Here is a 19,374-nt window from a genome sequence, read left to right on the forward strand (position 1 = left end):
GTCACCCTTTTTAAGGAAAGATGTTTGGATTATATTCTCACTTCTAAATTGCTCTTTCAATCAGACAGATTCTTCTGAGGATCACTTTATGTACTGGTATTTGGGTGTAATTTTATTAAGCTTACTAATAGGATATGGAGTATTAATAGAAAATTAAATAAAGGAATAGAAACATGCAGACATCAGTATTTTACTTTATATGAGTCCAAGGATATTTCATTTTCTTTCAGAGGATACACAGGTTTCTTTTGGTCTACTGAGAGATAGTGAAACTAAGTCCTGGAGATATTAACCTGTCCAGTGTGTCTAGTTAATGATTCAAAGGCTTGGATAATGTGCTGAATATGCCAAAGTGTACGTTTTCCTCCTGCAGCTCTTGTACATCCAGGATTGTGTTTTTCTCGTGTGACTCCCAAACCATTTGTTGTTTATATACAGTGAAAGGTTACATTGTGAAAGGTTACATTTTGATATTTCATTACCAGGAAGTATGTTTGTTGAAGTTTTCAACAGTTTGAGGATACTTAAATTTCATATTCTTATTATCAGACAAAATACAGGGTTGAAACATTTCATCTTAGAAATAGTGTTTCCTTTTTGCTTAATGAAACAGTAGCTGTTTTTTCATTCAGTATATGTTTTCTTTGTAGTTTCCTTGTTTACATAGTAACCTCCTGTTGAAAAACAAAAGCATAGGCATGTCCTTGTAGTTTTCTGTATCTTGCTTACACAAATCACTACAAACAGTAGTCTGTTTTTATTTTGAACTGTAAGCCTTCCTACAGTTCTCCATGAACATGCATTAATACTTAAGTAGGAGAAAACAGGTACTTTGAGCCCACTTTATCTGTGGCTGATCTTAAAACAACATGCTGGAGCCAAAAGGATATGGTTCTTGAACGTCATTGTATTTGGTCTTTAATTCTGGAAAGGTAGTCTCTCATTTATCCAGCACTATTTCTCACGCAGCTATAAGGAAGATGACGACTTTGAGACTGACTCTGACGACCTCATCGAAATGACCGGAGAAGGAGCCGATGAACAGCAGGACAACAGTGAAACTATTGAGAAGGTCTTAGACTCAAGGCTGGGAAAGAAAGGAGGTATGTCTCTGTGGGGAGCAAATTATGTCTTACCTACTCAGGCCTAAATCTTCTGTATTTCAGCTCTCAAATGAAGAATTTCAGTCCATGCTCACAGTGGTCGTGAAATGTGGAAGTTGTTCTGGCATAATGTCATGTTTCATTGCAGAGGATGTAGGGATGTGTCCGATATGTCTTTGAGACTTGAAACTTAAGATGTGTTTATAGCTTAAAAAGCAGTGATGTCGCAGATATTCTGGTTTATAAACCTGAGACAAATTTACCTTTAATTAGGTGTTTCTGAATCTCCTGGGTGATAGGGAATGAAGATTTTTTTATATCTAACTTGAGGTGTCTTATAACTTAGTTTCTTTAACCTTTCCATATAGAAAATATCAAAATACTGCTTAATTCTTTTTTCTTTTTTGTTTCCATCCAGCCTCACTTTTGGTTAAGAGTTAACACAGAACTTTGGGTGGATGGGTAATTGGTGTGGGATGGTGGGGGGATCTTTCTTTCTTTCTTTCTTTCTTCTTTTTTTTTTTTTTAACGTTTATTCATTTTTGAGAGACAGAGACAGAATGCGAGCAGGGGAGGAACAGAGAGAGAGAGGGAAACACAGAATCCGATGTAGGCTCCAGGCTCTGAGCTGTCAGCACAGAGCCTGACATGGGGTTTGAACTCATGAGCCATGAGATCATGGCCTGAGTTGAAGTTGGACACTCAACTGACTGAGCCACCCAGGCGCCCCTATTTCTTAGTATTCTTGGAGAGACAGATTTGTTTTCTGAGTTAGTAGGGACCAAACCAGAAGGGTGTTACTCTTCCATTTCTCTTGTGTTTAGACACAAGGATTTCTTTGATTTCACCAACATATTTTGGAAAACATTTTAAAGTGTAGAAATTGGGTTTGCGTTTTGACAATATTTGAAATTACGAATCTTGTTCATCCCTGTATTGTTTGTGAATTTCTGCTTATTTTTCAGTCAACAGGATTTTGATGCTTCATCCAAAAAGAGATTCTTTAGCTGAATGTGTACTCAGGAAGCCTTTTCAGGGTCTGATTTAATATACTTTTAAATGTTTACCTGAATCCTTTTGCAGCTACGGGAGCTTCTACTACTGTATATGCGATTGAAGCTAATGGAGACCCAAGTGGCGACTTTGACACTGAAAAGGATGAGGGTGAAGTCCAGTACCTCATCAAGTGGAAGGGTTGGTCTTACATCCACAGCACATGGGAGAGTGAAGAATCCTTACAACAGCAGAAAGTGAAGGGTCTAAAAAAATTAGAGAACTTCAAGAAGAAAGAGGATGAAATCAAGCAATGGTACATTTTTCAAGCAATGGTATATTTGCAGCCTTGAGGGAAGGAAGGTTTTTAAAGAATGTGTGGAGCACATAGCTGTCTAGGAACTCAGATTTTGCCTTAATTATCTGAACACAGAGCTGGTCACAATTCCATTTTATAAAATTGTGACCTGAAGACACTATATATATATGTTTTTGTATACGGCCACCAATTTTGCAGAGTTTGATAATAATAATAAGTAGCTTATGGAGCATTTGCACACCCAGTGTTTTTTATCCTCATGATAAGCCCATGAGATTTGTACCCATTGTACAAATGTACACACATTGTACCATTGTACACATTTTGTGGATAGGGAGAGTGAGGCACAAGGCAACTTTTCCGGGAGGTCCCAGGATTGGAGTTCTGGCAGCCCAAATCCAGAGCTAAGTCTTAGGCACCCTGTCATTTTCCTATGATTACGCTGGGGTGGCTTAGATGTCAGGAGTTAATATTCCAGAACTGTCTGGGTTACAGTACACTTACCACTAATCTCGGTTTTCACGATTTGCAGAAATGATGTGACTGAAACAGATGAACTCCTGAAGCTCTGATAGACCATTGTTTTTAGTTTAATTTACTTACAACTTTGAAGGTGGTTAAGTTGCATATGAGAAATATGTGGGGCCTATAGCACCCACAGACCTAAAGTGACTAATTAGAGGTATCAGGTTCAACCCTGAAGACCCACCTGCCAGTGTAATGTGATCAGGTTATTTTGTGTTAGAAATAGGGCCAGATGGGTTCTAATTCCCAATTTTACTACTGTGCACCATGTGCTCCTTCAGTAAATCACTTATTTTTCCTTTAGGTATCCCTAAGAATGGGGTCGGTTGTAAAGCAATTACAAATTTAAAATCCTCGGAAGTACAGTAATAGTTCATTTCAGCTTGCCAGTATTGTCCTTCTATAGAATTTTAGTCCAAAGAATAACTAGCTTTGTGTAAAAGCTACATTTAATCTCTCCCAGAACACATACCTATATGAAGAAGGCATGTTTCCTTTTAAATCTGGAAGACAGTTTTATGGTCCTATTCTGTTTAGATATTGGAATTTATTACACAAAGTAATTATTTTTAGGTTTCTTTATAAAGAAGGAACAATTGGTATGTTTTATGAGTCTAAGGTTTCCTAAAAGTGTATGTTTTTTTGTAAAATCTCTGGCTTAATTACTAGTAAAGGATTGCTAAAGGGACAGATGGAAGTAAAGGCTCAGTTTCCTTTGCTCTTCTTAGACTTTGCTTTGATAGATTTGTATGGATCTCCCAAATCTAATTGGAATGTATTTTTCTTTTCTTCTGTCTAGGTTAGGAAAAGTCTCTCCTGAAGATGTGGAATATTTCAACTGCCAACAAGAGCTGGCCTCAGAGTTGAACAAACAGTATCAGATAGTCGAAAGAATAATCGGTGAGCACATGGAAACTTATTTTAGCAGTGTTTGAGGTCCGCAAATAATGGCTTTTGGTTTTGGGGTATTGTAAATTTAAAAATGCACTTTGTAGACTTACTTGTAGAGAATAGATGTAGGGGAAAAAAGGCAAGAGAATACACGGCTATCTAGATTGATTTTGAAGGAAGAGTTAACAAGATTTGCTGGTAAATTTGGACGTGGGAGATGAGAGAAGGCGGTGTCAAGTACGATGCCAAGACTTATGACCCAGGCAAATAGGAGAACAGAGGTACCATTTACTGAAATGGAAAGGCTAAGGGAAGAACTGGCTTGGAGTGGAAATCAAGAGCTGGGTTTGATATTTGTAAGTTTGCTATTCTTCTTGGTTGACTAATTGGGGAGTATCGTGAAGGTTGTATGTAGCATATGTGAGCTTGGAGTTTAGAACTCTCAGTCTGCGCTGGAGATTTATATTTGGGAATTTATCAGTATGTAGATAGTATTTAAAGCCTAAGATTTACTGAGATTATCAGAAATAGTATACCTCGTGAGACTAGGAAGTTTGAGAGCATTCCAGGTTTTGGAAGTTAGGGAGAAGCCATAGGAGAAGAGAAAGAAAGTCTGGTGAGAGAGGAGGGGGGCTGAGAGCATGATGCTCTGGGGGGAAGGAGGACTGAGACTTGATCCTTGAACTTGGGCTGGTTCAGGATCTGTGGAGTGGTGGGGATGAGGCCTGATTGGGGTGGCTTCAAGAGAGAATGAGGGGGACACCGGGAGTGAAAACAACTCTCCTGGGGAGTTTTGTTGTAAAGGGGAACAGAAATGGGGTTGTAGCTACTCAGGGCTGTGAGAGCAAGACAGGTGTTCCTTTTTTTTTTTTTTAAATGATGTCAGATTATAGAGTATATTTGTATTCTTATTCATAGGACCTAAAATGTCATTCTTTCCTTGATTATAGTGATAACTTTTCTGTCGTATTTTCCATTTGTGTAGCCGTGAAGACAAGCAAATCTACATTGGGTCAATCAGATTTTCCAGGTAAGCAAAAGATTTGGTTAACAAATGTTAGTGAGCATCTAAGAGCAGTTCAGGTTTTGCAGTGTATTTAGTTTTGCCACTTGGTGTTTCAATGGTCATGTGTAAAACAGTGACACTCCCCTTCTTTGATTGACAGTTGCTAATCTACTAATTTTTGTATACCAAACAGCTCACAGTCGGAAGCCAGCACCTTCAAATGAACCTGAATATCTATGCAAATGGATGGGACTGCCCTATTCAGAGTGCAGCTGGGAAGATGAAGCCTTGATTGGAAAGAAGTTCCAGAGCTGTATTGACAGCTTCCATAGTCGGAACAACTCAAAAACCATCCCGACGAGAGAATGCAAGGTGTGGTGATGGCTGGCTTTTGGTTTTTCGGGGGAAAGATGTGTTGGTGGGAAGGGTTGATCACATAGATATTGGGAAGAGAAAATGTACAAAAGTAAATGATAATTTCCATTTTGATGTGAAAGATGAATTAACCTTGACATCAAAGGAAAATATTAAAACAGAAGAAGATGAATTGTATAATGGCTTCGCTGACCTCTTTAATCTTAAAATTCATGGAACTGGATATGTCTAATTAGAGATATTGTGCAGAATATTTGAAAGAATTTAAGCACTTTAAAGAGACGTGACATTGTATGGTGGGGCGCCTGGGCGGTTCAGTCGGTTGAGTGACTGATGGTTGAGCGACTGGTGGTTCAGTTGGTTGAGCATCTGATTTCAGCTCAGGTCATGATCTCATGGTTTGTGAGTCCAAGCCCTGTGTCAGGCTCTGCGCTGATAGCACGGAGCCTATTTGGGATTTTCTCTCTCTCCCTGTCTCTGCCCCTCAATCACCCCAGCTCATACATTCTCTCTCTCTCTCTCACTCTCTCTCAAAATAAATAAACTTAAATAAAATAAAGAAATGTGATGGGAAAGGGGAGAAGCTCTGAATTCTAAGTTAGAAACTAAACATATAGGCTTTTTATTTGCTTGATTGTTTGCATAAATCCTTTCCCTTTTTTGGAATTCATTCCACATGTAAAATGGTGTGCTTGGGTCCTTGGCAGAAGAAGTCTGTGTAAGACATGGGCTCTGTCTCTGAGGAGTTGACGTCCAGTTCATGGCACCAGACCTCCATCTGTGGAATGCAGTGTGTATTTGAGGGGGCAGTGAGTGTAAAAACGAACTGTGGTCAGAGAAATACAGAGGCAGGAGTCACTGAGCTCCAGTAGTCCATGAGGAGGTTTAAAGGGTTAAAGAGATTGCACTACTTGAATTGCCCTGGTTCTTGAAGAATGGGTTGGTGCTGGATAGACAGATGGAAGGGGGCCCAGGTTATTGCCCTCCCCTGAAAGGCATCAGGAGAAAGATGGTCTTGGGGCTGGAAGAGAGGAAGGTGTTATTGGCAAGTGCACTTAGGTCCGAGTGTGCATGTCTTGAATACCTTGGAGGGTAATGCTGGCTTTATCTGGTGGGTATGGACACGCCTACCTCCCTGAGAGAGAGCAGCATGATGGAAACAGTGTTGTATTTGGAAAACTTCATGTAATGGCAGTGTGTAGTTACGAAAGCCAGAAGGTCCAGCCAGAAACATGCCCTGGAAGTCCGTGAGGGAACCACAGTGTGTGGACAAGGGAAGTCACTGTGGGATGCAAGGATTGGAGGGGAGGAAGCTCTGGGGGAGCCGTGGCAGAAGTGGACGTGGGGCTTGGTGGCTGAGTGTGAGGAGTCAGATTCTGTTCACTGCTGGGTGCTCACAGAGGAGAGGTGAGATGGTCAGTAATCACCTTAACCAAATACACTGTTAGGGCGGTACATCATGTAATAGGGTGCTGATGCCATAGAGCCCTAATCTTCAGAGAAATGCTCGCTATGAAAAGACTTTGTGGCCAAAGAACTTTGGGAAGCATTCCTAAATGAAGTTTTTCTGTAAATTCACAATATGGACGAGCGTTTTAGACTTTGAAAAGTCACAGTAATGAAATTTATGTAACTTGTATTACATTGTTTCCCAGATGGATTAGTCACAGAATCCACATTTTGTACTGTGCGAAGCATAGAGACATGACCTTACAAGACTGCTGTTCTTCACATCCTTTCCTTTAGAAAACCAAACTCACACACTTGGGGGGTTCAAGGTCAGGGGTTTGGCATTTTGGAATTTTTAGATGTTCTCATGGTGACCTTCTGCTGTGTTTGGCATATACAGACTTTCCCAGTGGTCTTGTTTTGTACTGTTTAAATGCGATTATAAAGATGAAAATGGAGCACTCCCTGCCATATGATAGAGATGATGTAAAATTAGTGCTGTGTAAGGATGTTCACAGACTGACTTCAGGACAGGAGCACGTTAACCAAAGACTATTTCAGGATACATCTGGCTTTGGGAGTACAGACCTCAATGAAAGGAGGTGTGGGTGCGGTGGGGTAGGTGAGGTTGGTGATTCAGATGTGCAATGTAAACTTCTGTGCTTTAGTTCAGAGCACATAAATCATAGGTAGCATTTTAACATGGGAATAGGAAGAAAGTCTTTTTCAGACGTGGGCTTTGTGAATTTTTTTGTCTTTCAGGCCTTGAAGCAGAGACCACGATTTGTGGCTTTAAAGAAACAGCCAGCATATTTAGGAGGGGAGAATCTGGAGCTTCGTGATTATCAGCTAGAAGGTCTCAACTGGCTTGCTCATTCCTGGTGCAAGTAGGTAGAAAATAGGTTTGAAATTCTCTGTACCGTTTTTGGCTTCTTTATTTTTAAGTGCAAATAATTATTTCTGTTGTGTATTATAGAAACAAAAATATGTGATTGAGAGAAGGCTTTGGTAGGAGTTCATATGTATGTGTAATACCATTTTAATCTGAAGTAAAGAATACTTTGTTAATTAGTTATTTGGGGATAATTTGTCCTAGCCAGAAACCTATGTCATAACATGTTGTTTATGAGTGTGAATATAAGTAGCAAGTTAATTTGCCCACATCTGTGATGTGGAAGTCATTTTTCTCGGGAAGAAAGAAGATGTCTGTTTTCCATTCATTTTCCTTCTAGGCCAGGGAAACCTTTCCCTTCATTTCTTGTGGTAGTGCTGAAGAATAGTGTGAAACACCCCCCTCCCTCCTAAGGTTGCTGTACATACTATCCCATGTAGAGGAAGGTCTCTGATGGTTGAACCTATAAAATTGTCCTTACTTTTTGTAACAAAACCACCTTAATTTTGAAAAGGAAAGGTGTGACAGTGAAAGCATTTGAGGTTTAAAGGTGCTTGGAGGCAGTACTCATGGATGTTGTCCATCAGATCAGTTGCAAATCTAAGTAGTCTCTGATTACTATGTGTCAGGCCCCATCTAGGCCTGGACAGTTTTAACAGTGAACCACGACAGACCTAGTTTCCCTGTCCTCCCAGGGCATACAGTGTGGGAAGGATCTTTAATGCTTACCTACAAACTCCTTCCCCCACATGCAATTCTTAAGTGCTTCAGTGTTTTACAGTAAGGCAAAAATTCTTGTTTCCGAATTGAACTGCAGCCTGGAAATAAAACCATGTGAACTGGTTTTCTCAATGCCAAAAAGTGGTTTCTGGTTAGAGGTACATTTAGAATGCCTGCTTCCCAATGAAACTACCTATATTCTTTGTCCTGTAAAATCTAATACAGCATCTAGCATTCAGTTATGAACATTAGAGCCCTTGGTGAGCTTCAGTTTGTGTGACTAAGGATGTAAGTCTGATAGGACTATTCTAAATTGCGTAAAAACTGGTTTTGTTTCAGAGAACAGGGAGATCTCATCTTCCTAGAAGATAGTTCTAAAGCTAGGTGGAACCTCAAGAGGTTGTGTGATCCAGCCCTCTCATTTTGTACTTGAAGGGTCTTAGCCACAAAGATGTCATGTGCAGTCATGTCACGAACATCACTGTCACACTGTGTGCTGAAGAGGACCCAAACAGTTGTTAGGCCCTAGTCACAGGAACCTTACATTAAGTAATATGCTGTTTTGGCCTAGTTTTAGAAAAACAGGGAAATCCATTCAAATCTCTTTCAGTGTATGAACAATGGCAGTTTGTTAGGGAGAGGAAATGTTGGAGAAAATCCTGTTTCCTCCCTACTAGCGTGGAAAGGTGAGAGAAATAGGAGGGAAATTACACAAAGGAACATAACATATCTGAATAGTGCATAAATTATAGAGATTTAGATTATAGAGATTTAGATTTAGATTTAGATTTAGATTTAGATTTATAGAGAGGTATGGCCTCTTCCTTCTCCCCTGCCCCAGTATATTTGCCTTTGTCCTTTTCTTTTCCCATAAAACTAGCCATTCTGTGGAACACGGAATGTATTTTTAAAAATTCAGTCTCTTCTTGGTAAATTAAATGTCTTGTATTTCTAATCCGTTCAGTTCTTTGTAATTTGTCCATTATTTTTAGTTCTTTCTGGGTTATTGATTAAACATTTGTTATACATGTATAAACCTTTAATCGCCTGATTTTTCTAGAAACTCTTAATGTTTGCAGCCTTTTGCCATGTATATATTTCTCATTCCCTGCCAAAAGGGCTGTTTTCTATTTCCTGAACATACTTTCCTACTCTGGCCATTTCTTCAAGTGTTTTTCTTCTAGCTGAACAATCCTCTCCTGTTAATATCCTGTTAAAATATCCAGACTGTCTCCTAGAGCAGTGTTTCTCAAAGTGTGGTCCAAGGAATACACCTGCATCAGAATATCCAGAAGTGTCTGTTAAAAGTACAGCTCTTTGAGCCCTTTCCCAGATGTTCTGATTTGGTAGGTGTAGGGTGGATTCAGAAATCTGATTTGCAGCCTGTCTCTGCTGTAGACTGTGCTGTATTTAAAACAAGCTTCTGGGGCACCTGGGTGGCTCAGTTGGTTAAGCGTCCGACTTCAGCTCAGGTCACGATCTCACGGTCCGTGAGTTCAAGCCCCGCATCGGGCTCTGGGCTGATGGCTCAGAGCCTGGAGCCTGCTTCCGATTCTGTGTCTCCCTCTCTCTCTGCGCCTCCCCCGTTCATGCTCTGTCTGTCTCTGTCTCAAAAATAAATAAACGTTAAAAAAAAAAAATTAAAAAAAAAACAACAAACCAAGCTCCAGATCTGCAGCACATAGGCCTGGGGAGGAGTGTATGTAGCATTAAACAACCCAGCGGCATGCAGTGGAGTGGGTGGGTGATTTGAGCAAAGGCACGTGGCCATCAGGCTGTAGGGTTCACCAGCAGTTGGGATAGCCAGTTTGCCCCCCTGCTTTCTGTAAAGGTGGAGCCCAAGGTCATGTTCTTGGATATCCCCATAAAACAAAACCTGCCTTCTGTGTTACAAGGGGTAGATGTAAAAGAACAAAATGCAAGGTAAAGAACGTAGTCTGAATAAGCTCTTAAAGTATTTCCAAAGCTTGACTGTACTTAGATCACTTGTTCTGCTATTTTGTAGTTTCTACTACAAAGGAAATACAGTTGAGGCTGGTAACCAGTGCCTTGCTTGGTGAATTGGGAGTCATTGGTGTCCTTGCTGTTTGTGCACATGCTGGTTTGTGTGTGTGTGTGTGTGTGTGTGTGTGTACACGTACTAATGGTTTTGTTTTGTTTTGTTTTTATTTTTCTCTTCCTGCAGAAGTAACAGTGTAATCCTTGCTGATGAAATGGGCCTAGGAAAGACCATCCAGACCATATCATTCCTCTCCTACCTGTTCCACCAACACCAGCTGTATGGCCCCTTTCTTATAGTCGTCCCTTTATCCACCCTCACCTCATGGCAGAGGGAGTTTGAAATCTGGGCACCAGAGATTAACGTAGTGGTTTACATAGGTGACCTGATGAGCAGAAATACGGTGTGTAAACAAAAAGAATTGGGATAGAATCTGTGTTATAAATGTATTTTGGAAATTGACCTAAAACCATTATAGTCTTTAGTAACATTATGATTCCGACACTGTAATGTGCCCCCACTGTTGGGAGATTTATGTATCACAAAAATGCAACTCACATATTCTTTAAAATATGCTTACTATATTAAAGGAAAGCAATAGCAGTATGTGAATGGGAATTTGTTTTAGTTGGATTGCAGTATTTAGTTTTTCTTCTCTTTGTCTCATATTTCTAAGACTATTTTATTTATAATGGATTATAAGATGGAGTTAATACCCTGTGGAATGTTAATATTATTTTTGCTGTTTGAACAGAGAGATACTACTAAAAATGATCAAGTTCTTAGAGTTTGTTTCCCAGCCTTTTAAAATGGTGAGGTTGTATAACTTAGTAAGGTAGGAATAATGAGAAAGGACAATGGACTTTGCTGGGGCTATAGAAATGAGAATTATTTGTCTGTTTTCAACCTTAACTTGAGCATAGGGAACTTAGAACAGAGAGGCTTGAGTTGATCTCTGTTTAGCGGTTCTTTTCTTGATTATGAGTAATTTTTTTAAAAGCACCTGTTGTGTGTGAGAGCTTGTCTGTGCTGGGTGCCTTTTACAGGTATATGACCTGTAATCCTCATGATAGTCCTCATGATAGTGGATGGTATTCTTTCTAACCGACTGAGGAAGAAAAGGACTCAGAGTTTAACACTTGTCCACAGGCCAGCTACAAAGTGGCAGAGCTGGGGTTGGGACAGAGATGTGTCTGGTCCCAGACCTTTGCTCTTTCATTACTGTGTGTTAGAGAAAACTGTTTCTGGGAGATTGCTTATCCCAAGAGAAAGCCATCAGGAATTCTCAAACTTTTGAGAGATATGTTATATATTATACCGATTGAAACTTACTTTTATTAAATATTTTCATTCAAGTCGTCTAACCTAAACCTGGTAGATTTGCAGATTTCCCTGCTCTAATTTTGAGTTTCTAAGCCGTTCTTAGCTTTGCTAATCTATTTGTTAACCATTATAAAAGAAAACACTTCCTAGATGATGCAAAATGGCTTCAAGCACTGCATTCAAAGGTGAAGACAAAGTGAACTCTGAAAATTGTGGAGTCAGGGAAATTTTCTTTTCTTTTCTTAAATTTTTTTGAAGTTTATTTTTGAGAGAGAGAGAGAGAGACCCGAGTGCGAGTGGGGGAAGGGTCAGAGAGAGAGGGAGACACAGGAGCTGAAGCAGGCTCCGGGCTTCAAGCTGTCAGCACAGAGCCCAATGCAGGGCTCGAACTCACGAACTGTGAGATCATGACCTGAGCCAGAATCGGATGCTCAACTGACTGAGCCACTCAGGCGCCCCGAGTCAGGGAAATTTTCTATGTGGACTCTCATACTCCTTTTCTTTGCTCTTCCCACTTGGTGGTGATTACCTGCACGTACTCCTTGTCCTGTTTCCCGGTCCCCAACTTGACAGCCAAACTACAGGAGCCTTGTTATGGGCCATCGTGCCTGCTGGGCGGCCGATCACACTGTAGTATGATGGGCCATGTGCCTGCCAGACTCCCGGTCACACTGCAGTATGATGGGCCATTGTGCCTGCTGCGTGTCCGGTCACACTGAAGTATGAATGTGTTAGTTTTTGTGTTCCTTTACATTAACATTATTTTCATGCATTTTACATTTTCATTCTGTAACCTTCCTTTTCCTTTTTCTTGGAGGCCACATCTTTCTGCTCTAGATTAATGAAATTTCTGACCAAGCCAGAGGTTGGGAATTGTTCTATTTGTTAATAAAAGTATTGCACTACCAAAGAGCAAAGAATAATAAAATATTCCTTAAGAAAATTCACATTCTGGGAGGTTGCTAGATCAGTTCAAGTCACCAGGGTTTAACTGCAGATGGAATGCATTTTTTTGTCAGTTTTGTCAGATGTATTGGGATGGGGGCAGTGGGAAGTGATAGGTTATTTGAGTTCTGGCAGTAAAGTTTCTGCTGCTCAGTGATCTTTTAATTCTTTTACTGCTCTATAGTTTGGTTGCTTCAGTCAATTTAGAATGTATAAAATATTCATTAAATTCTAATCAGTTTTTTTATTTGGCATGTTTCTATGCATCTGTCACAAGACTGCTGGTGATAAGAAAGGTAAAAGTTGAAATTGTATCTTAATTACTGATTTCTCTTCTAGATACGGGAATATGAATGGATTCATTCTCAGACTAAAAGGCTGAAGTTCAATGCACTTATAACAACATATGAGATTCTCTTAAAAGATAAGGTGTGTAATTTGTAGTGTGACTTGTCCCAATGGTGGGCTCTGTGCTTCCCGCTTGCCATGTTGCTTTTCTTTATTTAGTTAAAAACAGACAAGTGAACAAACAAAAATCCACAAAGAATACTGAGCTTATAAATAAAAATCAGACCCTTACAGTTGAATGGGACTTTAGATCGCTTAGTCCAATTGAATTAAATAGTAGGATGAAAGGGTATTGAAGCCAGTAACTTACCTGAGATTCTAGTCAGCCATCGGAACCTGGGCTTGAGTGCCATCCCAGGCATTTCCCATCGTATCATCGTAAAGGAATTTCTCCACAACAGATGATGTGAATGGTCTCTGTGAGGAGGACGTAAAAATGAAGTTCTTCAGATCCTCTCTTTTCTACAATTACTAAGAAATGTATGTGGCAGGTGGTCCCACTGGAGATAAGTGTAAATAAGTTCAGTTTGGTGGCTTTTGTTGTTTCTGTGCTTCAGGGTTGGGGTGGAGAACAGGCAGAGGAGAATCTTAATTAAGGAGAGACTGCAAAATCACAGTTTTTGTTTCTGTATCATTTTTGCCCAGCATACCAATTTCTGTGTTCTTGCCGTGGGGCATGCAGCAGTACGTGGCATAAGAGATTCCCCGTCTCCCCCAAAACCTTTTGGATGGTGGTGTGCTCCTTCGAGTAGACACTAGTCTGGCAAAACACAGACTAAACAGAAGAGTCCTAATACAATTTTAAGTCCGTGAAGAACAAATGTTTCTGTGTATACCTTTGTGATGGCATTTGTACAGAGATAATTAACACTTGAAAGTACTTTGGGTTTCCTTCTGACCTGGTGGCTCGTTCTGTTTTGTTTTTACTTTAGACTGTGCTGGGCAGTATTAACTGGGCCTTTCTGGGAGTGGATGAAGCCCATCGGTTGAAGAATGATGACTCTTTATTGTATAAAACTCTGATTGATTTCAAGTCCCACCATAGGCTCCTGATTACGGGGACCCCTCTGCAGAATTCCCTCAAAGAGCTCTGGTCCTTGCTGCACTTTATTATGCCGGAGAAGTAAGCTCCTTCCTATGTGTTTCGAAAGATGCTAGAATGTCTGAAATGCCAATGCTTTTTAACTTTTTAAAAATAGACCTTAGGGAAAACAGATGGCATGATTTGGGAACAGCAAAACATTAAACTGCTGCAGGAATAAAATTAGTAAAACGTTCCATAATAAATGTTAGGAGGCACAGAATTCAGCATGTCAAGGAGGAAAGCCTATTATCTACAAGACATTTGAATCTGTTAATGCTTTGGGGAAGTAATTGGTAAACAGGAAATGTTAGACCTTCTCACTGTTGTTATAAGGTAATCAAGAATTGAAATGAAGTATACAAGGTACTCAGTCTGACAGGTGTTAATATCTTAAACCCAAACCTGTGACAACAGAAGCAATCAGCATTAGCTATTACTCAGATCTGTAATTTACTAAAGAATCATAGAGGTCTTTATTGAAAAGATTTTTATGGGGGAGATGGTATACACGTTTCATAAAACTTAGTTATCCAGCAGTATTCAGTGATGCTTGAAATGAAACCTAAATTTGTTGCCCTACCTTGGGAGACCCCGCCCAGTGTGGCACCTCGATGGTACTCTTGATTCCTCCCATCCCATCCCAGAATGGCCAGCTGTTCTGCCAGCTTTCCGTACCTTTAACCTGCCAAGCCACTGCCACTCTTTATCTGGGATGGTCTTCCTCCTCATCTTCACATGGCCAGGAACATTTTTGCCTGAGCCTTTATGACCACCTCCTTTCAGATTCTTCTCAGACCACCTAACCTACAACAGCCTGTCAGACATGCTTATCACCCTACCCTGTTTTTTTTTCTATGTGGTACCTCACTGCTTTCCTTTCTTCCTCGTTCATCTCATGTCATTAAATTTATGCATTCAGAAGTACCAAGGATCATGTTTACTTTATTCCTCAATGGTCCACATTGGCTGGAGTAGTATCTGGCATGCAGTAACTAGTCAGGAGTTGTCAGATTGACAGGGAAATGCTCCACAATTTTTTTTTCTTTATAACTCAAAATATTTGAGTGCCTGCTATGTGCCATAAACTAAGCAAGGCATTTTGGATAGCATAATGAAAAACATGAGTGGTCTCTTCCCCCATGTGTTGTTAACTTTTTTGTAAACACTGTTGAGATGTAATTTACATATCATAAAATACATGATTGTAAGTATACAATTCGTTTTTTTCAGTAACTTTGTGGATTGGTGCAACCATCACCATAATCTAGTTCTAGAATAGTTTCTTCACCCAGAAAGTTCCCTCTTGTCTGTAGTTAAGTCTGCTTTTGTGTCTAGTCTGAGGCAGTCACTAATCAGCTTTCATCTCTAGATTTAACTTTTTTAGAAATGTCATATAAATGGAATCCTAATAAGTAATCTTTTGTTTTTGGCTTGTTTCATTTGGCATAATATTTTTGAGACGTACCTGTGTCATAGAGATTTATTTTTTCTCTTAAAGTGGAGTAATACTCCATTACATGTATCACCAGTTGATGGACATTTGAGTTGCTTCAGTTTTGGGCTATTGTGTCTATGTGTGGACGTTTGTTTTTATTTATTTATTATTTTATTTATTTGTTTTTATTTATCTTGGTTGGATACTTAGTGAAATTGCTGGGTTGTTTGGAAAGTAGGTATTTACTTTCCATCTGCCATTCCTACCAGTTCTCTATACCAACACCAATACTTGGTATGTCATCAGTCTAGTCATTCTGGTGGGAGCGTAGTGGTATCTCAGTGTGGGTTTTACTTGCATTTCTTTAATGACTAAAAATGTTGAACATCTTTTCATGTGTTCATTAGCCCTTTGTGGATCTTTGGTGAAATGTCTGCTTAAATCTCTTGCCCAAGTTTTTACTCAGTTTCACCTATTTTCTAATTTCTTTTGTGTTTTTTTCTTTGTTACATGGTTTTTGTTTGTTTGTTTTTTAAAGTGTGTTGGTTAATTTGAAATATTTAGGTTTTCCCAGATGACTTGTAATTGAATTTTGTTTTAGAGAACATGTTTTAAATGAATTCACTGTTATTTATATATGGTTTAGCATGTTGGGGTGCCTGGGTGGCTCAGTTGGTTGAGCGTCTGACTTCGGCTCAGGTCATGATCTCACAGTGCGTGGGTTCGAGCTCGTGTAGGGCTCTGTGTTGGCAGCTCGGAGCCTGGAGCCTGCTTCGGATACTGTGTCTCCCTCTCTCTCTCTACCCCTCCCCCACTCATGCTCTGTCTCTGTAAAAAATGAATAAATCTTAAAAAAATTTTTTTTTTATATGGTTTAGTATGTTTTCTGTTTTGGAGAATGTTCTTTGTGTACTTGAATAATACTCTGCTTTCATAAGGTGGAGTTCTGTAAATGTCCATTAAGTCAACTTAGTTAATAAATAGTCTTATTCAAGTCTTACATACCTTTCCTGACATCATGGCTAGTTTTGTTATTGACAGTGAAATATTTTAATATTTAACTGTAGTTGTTGAGTGATCTGCTACTTTCAGTTCTGTTACTTTTTCCTTTGTGTATGTTGAGGGGTTCAGGTGTTAGGTTTGTGCATGCTTGTAATTGTTCTTTATTCCTGATGTGTTGATCTTTTTATCATGAAATGCCCCTCTTTATCTCTAGTAATATTTCCTGTTCCTTAAGTCTATTTTGTGTGATGTGACAGCTCTTTAGCTGTCTTTTGGTAACTGTTTGCATGTTATGCTGTTTCTGTCCTTTTACTTCAATTGCTGTTTATGAGTTTAAAAATGTGTCTCTTGTAGACAACATGTAGTTGGATCTTCCCTTTTTAATTGAGTCTCTGCCTTTTGAAGAATTTAATTCATTCACATTTAATGTAATTATTGATATGGTTGGATTTATGTCTACGATTTTACTTTTCTCCCTAATATGTCTTACTCTTTTCTATTTCTCCTTTACTGCCTTTTTTGTCTCAACAAGTATTTTATAGTGTGCCACTTTAACTCTTCTGTTAACTGATTTTTTTTAAAAAGTTATTTTCTTACTGGTTGTTAGGGTTTTTAGTATGCATCTCATCCCGGTCTTCTTTAGATTAATACTAATTTAATTCTGGTAAAATATAACAACTGTTCTCCAGGATGGCTTCGTTTTTATTTCCTTACTTGTGTTGTAAACCCAAGAAGACAGTGATAAAAGTATTGCTTTATCCAGGTTTGTCTTTTAAAGTAATAAGAGAAAAACATATAGTCTTTCATATTTACACATTTATATTATCATTTCCAGTTATATTTATTTCTCCCTGTGGAGTTTGTCACTGGGTTAAAATCACTTCTTTTTAGCTTACAGGACTTCTTTAGTATTTCTTGTGAGGCAGGCCTACTAGCAACAAATTCTCTATTTTCATTTGTTGGTGGCTGTCCTTTTTTGACTTTTATTTTTCAAGGATAGTTTAAGACTCTTCAGAAGATGAGTAGAGAAGCTTGACCACTCTAACCATGCTGCCCTGACTACTGCGTTAGCAGATTAGGCTGAAACTATTTCCCTTTTTTTCAGCCACCCTCACTACGGTGTGCTTCTGGGAGTGGAGCTCCCTCGGCACCCCTCCTTTCTCTGCCTTCTCTCAGAGCAGAGTTTCTGAGTCTCAGCACTATTAACATTCTGGGCTGGATAATTCTTTTTTGCTGGAGGCTGTCCTTTGCATTATATGTTGTTGAGCAGCATCCCTCGCCACTACCCCACCACATGTCAGTAGCTGCCCTCTTTCTCAGTGGTAACAACCAAAAATGTCTCCAGACATTCCCAGTGTCCCCAAGGGATTGGGGGACATTGGGCATCACCACCAGTCGAGAAACACTATGTTAGAGGTTCTTTTCCTGTCACACTGCACCCTGCCTATCCCGTCTCCTTGTTTTCCTCTTGCCTGTCCTGTTTCTTCTCACCTGGGTCCTCTGTCCCTTCCACAGAGCTCTGTGAGTCGATAGTAGCCTGAGGATGGAGGCAGTTGCCCTCTTCTCGTCTTGAACAGTCTGTTGTACCTTCTGTAATGAGACCCTGTTCATCACGTATTAGCATAAGGCCGAGTTTTTATAAAGCATGCTTTTCAAAGGTACAAGTGCCGTAAAACATAACGTAGAAAAGTTTAGAAATAGTCAAATTGTCAATTATTTATTATTAACCTTTGTTTTCTGAAATAGAGTGTTTTCATGTGTATTACTTTATAGTTTTCATATTGGGTCTTTTTGATACACTGGAAGTGTTTGCTTCAGAATGCTGACTTAGATGATGAAAATGTGTCCCTTATCATTCAATAAGTTGGATGGACTGAGGTCAGTTTCAGGTCTTCTATGACGAAGGTCAATATCCTTTGGTCTTCAAATTCTAAGAGAAGAAGTACATCCTACATAGCACCACTGAGATGAGATGAGATGAGACTATTCTACATGGTAGGAGTCTTGAGGCACCATGCAACATCTGTGCTTGTCCCCTGAAAAAAGAATGTGGTGCATAGTTTCCACCAATGAATGGTTAGCTAGATTTGCCCTTTTGTACTTGACTACTGGAGTGGATGGTAGGGATTTTGGTTCCTAATTGGTCATAATTACTTTTCTGCTATTTAGCAACTGTGGCGTTCCTAGTAGACATGATTATTCTGATAGTTCATCCAAAGTGTTCTTTTGTGGCCAGTTGAATTACTTTTGGAATGATGGATTGGAGTTAGAGATGTAGTTTTGTGTGTGTGTGTGTAAGAGAACTTTTTCTCTTCGAAAGCTTTGTTTTTAAAGCATTGTTTTCAGGGTGCCTGGGTGGCTCCGTTGGGTAAGCATCTGACTTCGGCTCAGGTCATGATCTCATGGTCTCTGAGTTTGAGCCCCGTGTCGGGTTCTGTGTTGACAGAGCCTGGGGTCTGCTTCAAGTTCTGTCTCTTCCTCTCTCTCTGCCCCTTCCCTGCTCGTGCTTTGTCTGTCTGTCTGTCTCTCTCTCTCTCTCTCTCTCTCTCAAAAATAATGAATAAACATTAAATTTTGTAAAACATTGTTTTCAAGCATATTTTTATTTTTTATTTTTTTTACGTGTTTATTTTTGAGAGGGAGAGAGAGAATGCAAGCGTGGGATGGGGGAGGGACAGGCAGAGGGGGTGGACAGAGGATCTGAAGCAAGCTCTGTGCTGACAGCAGCAAGCCTGATGCGGGACTCGAACTCATAAACCATGAGATCATGACCTGAACTGAAGTCAGGACGGTCAACTGACTGAGCCACTCAGGTGCTCCTCAAACATTTTTTAAAAGATTGTTTTTCCACAAAGATTCATGCAACTCCATTAGTTAAGGAATTAAGATTTACCTTTGTTTCTGCCTGAGCTTGGTATGCAGAGGACTAAAATCCAGTATTTTCCTCATCCTTAGCTGTAGTTCC

At 39.6% G+C, this 19,374-nt stretch overlaps 1 protein-coding gene across 6 annotated transcripts in view; it reads left to right on the top strand.

The window, feature by feature from the left end:
- Positions 1-19,374, top strand: part of CHD2 (chromodomain helicase DNA binding protein 2) — a 124,145-nt gene that overhangs the window by 39,161 nt on the left and 65,610 nt on the right. For 5 of the 6 annotated variants that reach the window (XR_009263852.1, XM_058736694.1, XM_058736693.1 and 2 more), the window contains 9 exons: positions 970-1,103; positions 2,187-2,412; positions 3,740-3,840; positions 4,817-4,861; positions 5,031-5,209; positions 7,424-7,548; positions 10,459-10,675; positions 12,880-12,969; positions 13,821-14,011. Coding sequence is in view for 5 of the 6 variants with exons in the window: in XM_058736694.1 (XP_058592677.1) it covers positions 970-1,103; positions 2,187-2,412; positions 3,740-3,840; positions 4,817-4,861; positions 5,031-5,209; positions 7,424-7,548; positions 10,459-10,675; positions 12,880-12,969; positions 13,821-14,011 (1,308 nt within the window). In the remaining variant the exon portion in view is untranslated. Of the gene's footprint in view, positions 1-969; positions 1,104-2,186; positions 2,413-3,739; positions 3,841-4,816; positions 4,862-5,030; positions 5,210-7,423; positions 7,553-10,458; positions 10,676-12,879; positions 12,970-13,820; positions 14,012-19,374 lie in introns of those variants that run through there. The other variant, XM_058736697.1, reaches the window with a different exon arrangement.

This window comes from Neofelis nebulosa, chromosome 7 (genome assembly GCF_028018385.1).
Source record: "Neofelis nebulosa isolate mNeoNeb1 chromosome 7, mNeoNeb1.pri, whole genome shotgun sequence".
In the NCBI taxonomy this organism is placed as follows: Eukaryota; Metazoa; Chordata; class Mammalia; order Carnivora; family Felidae; genus Neofelis; species Neofelis nebulosa.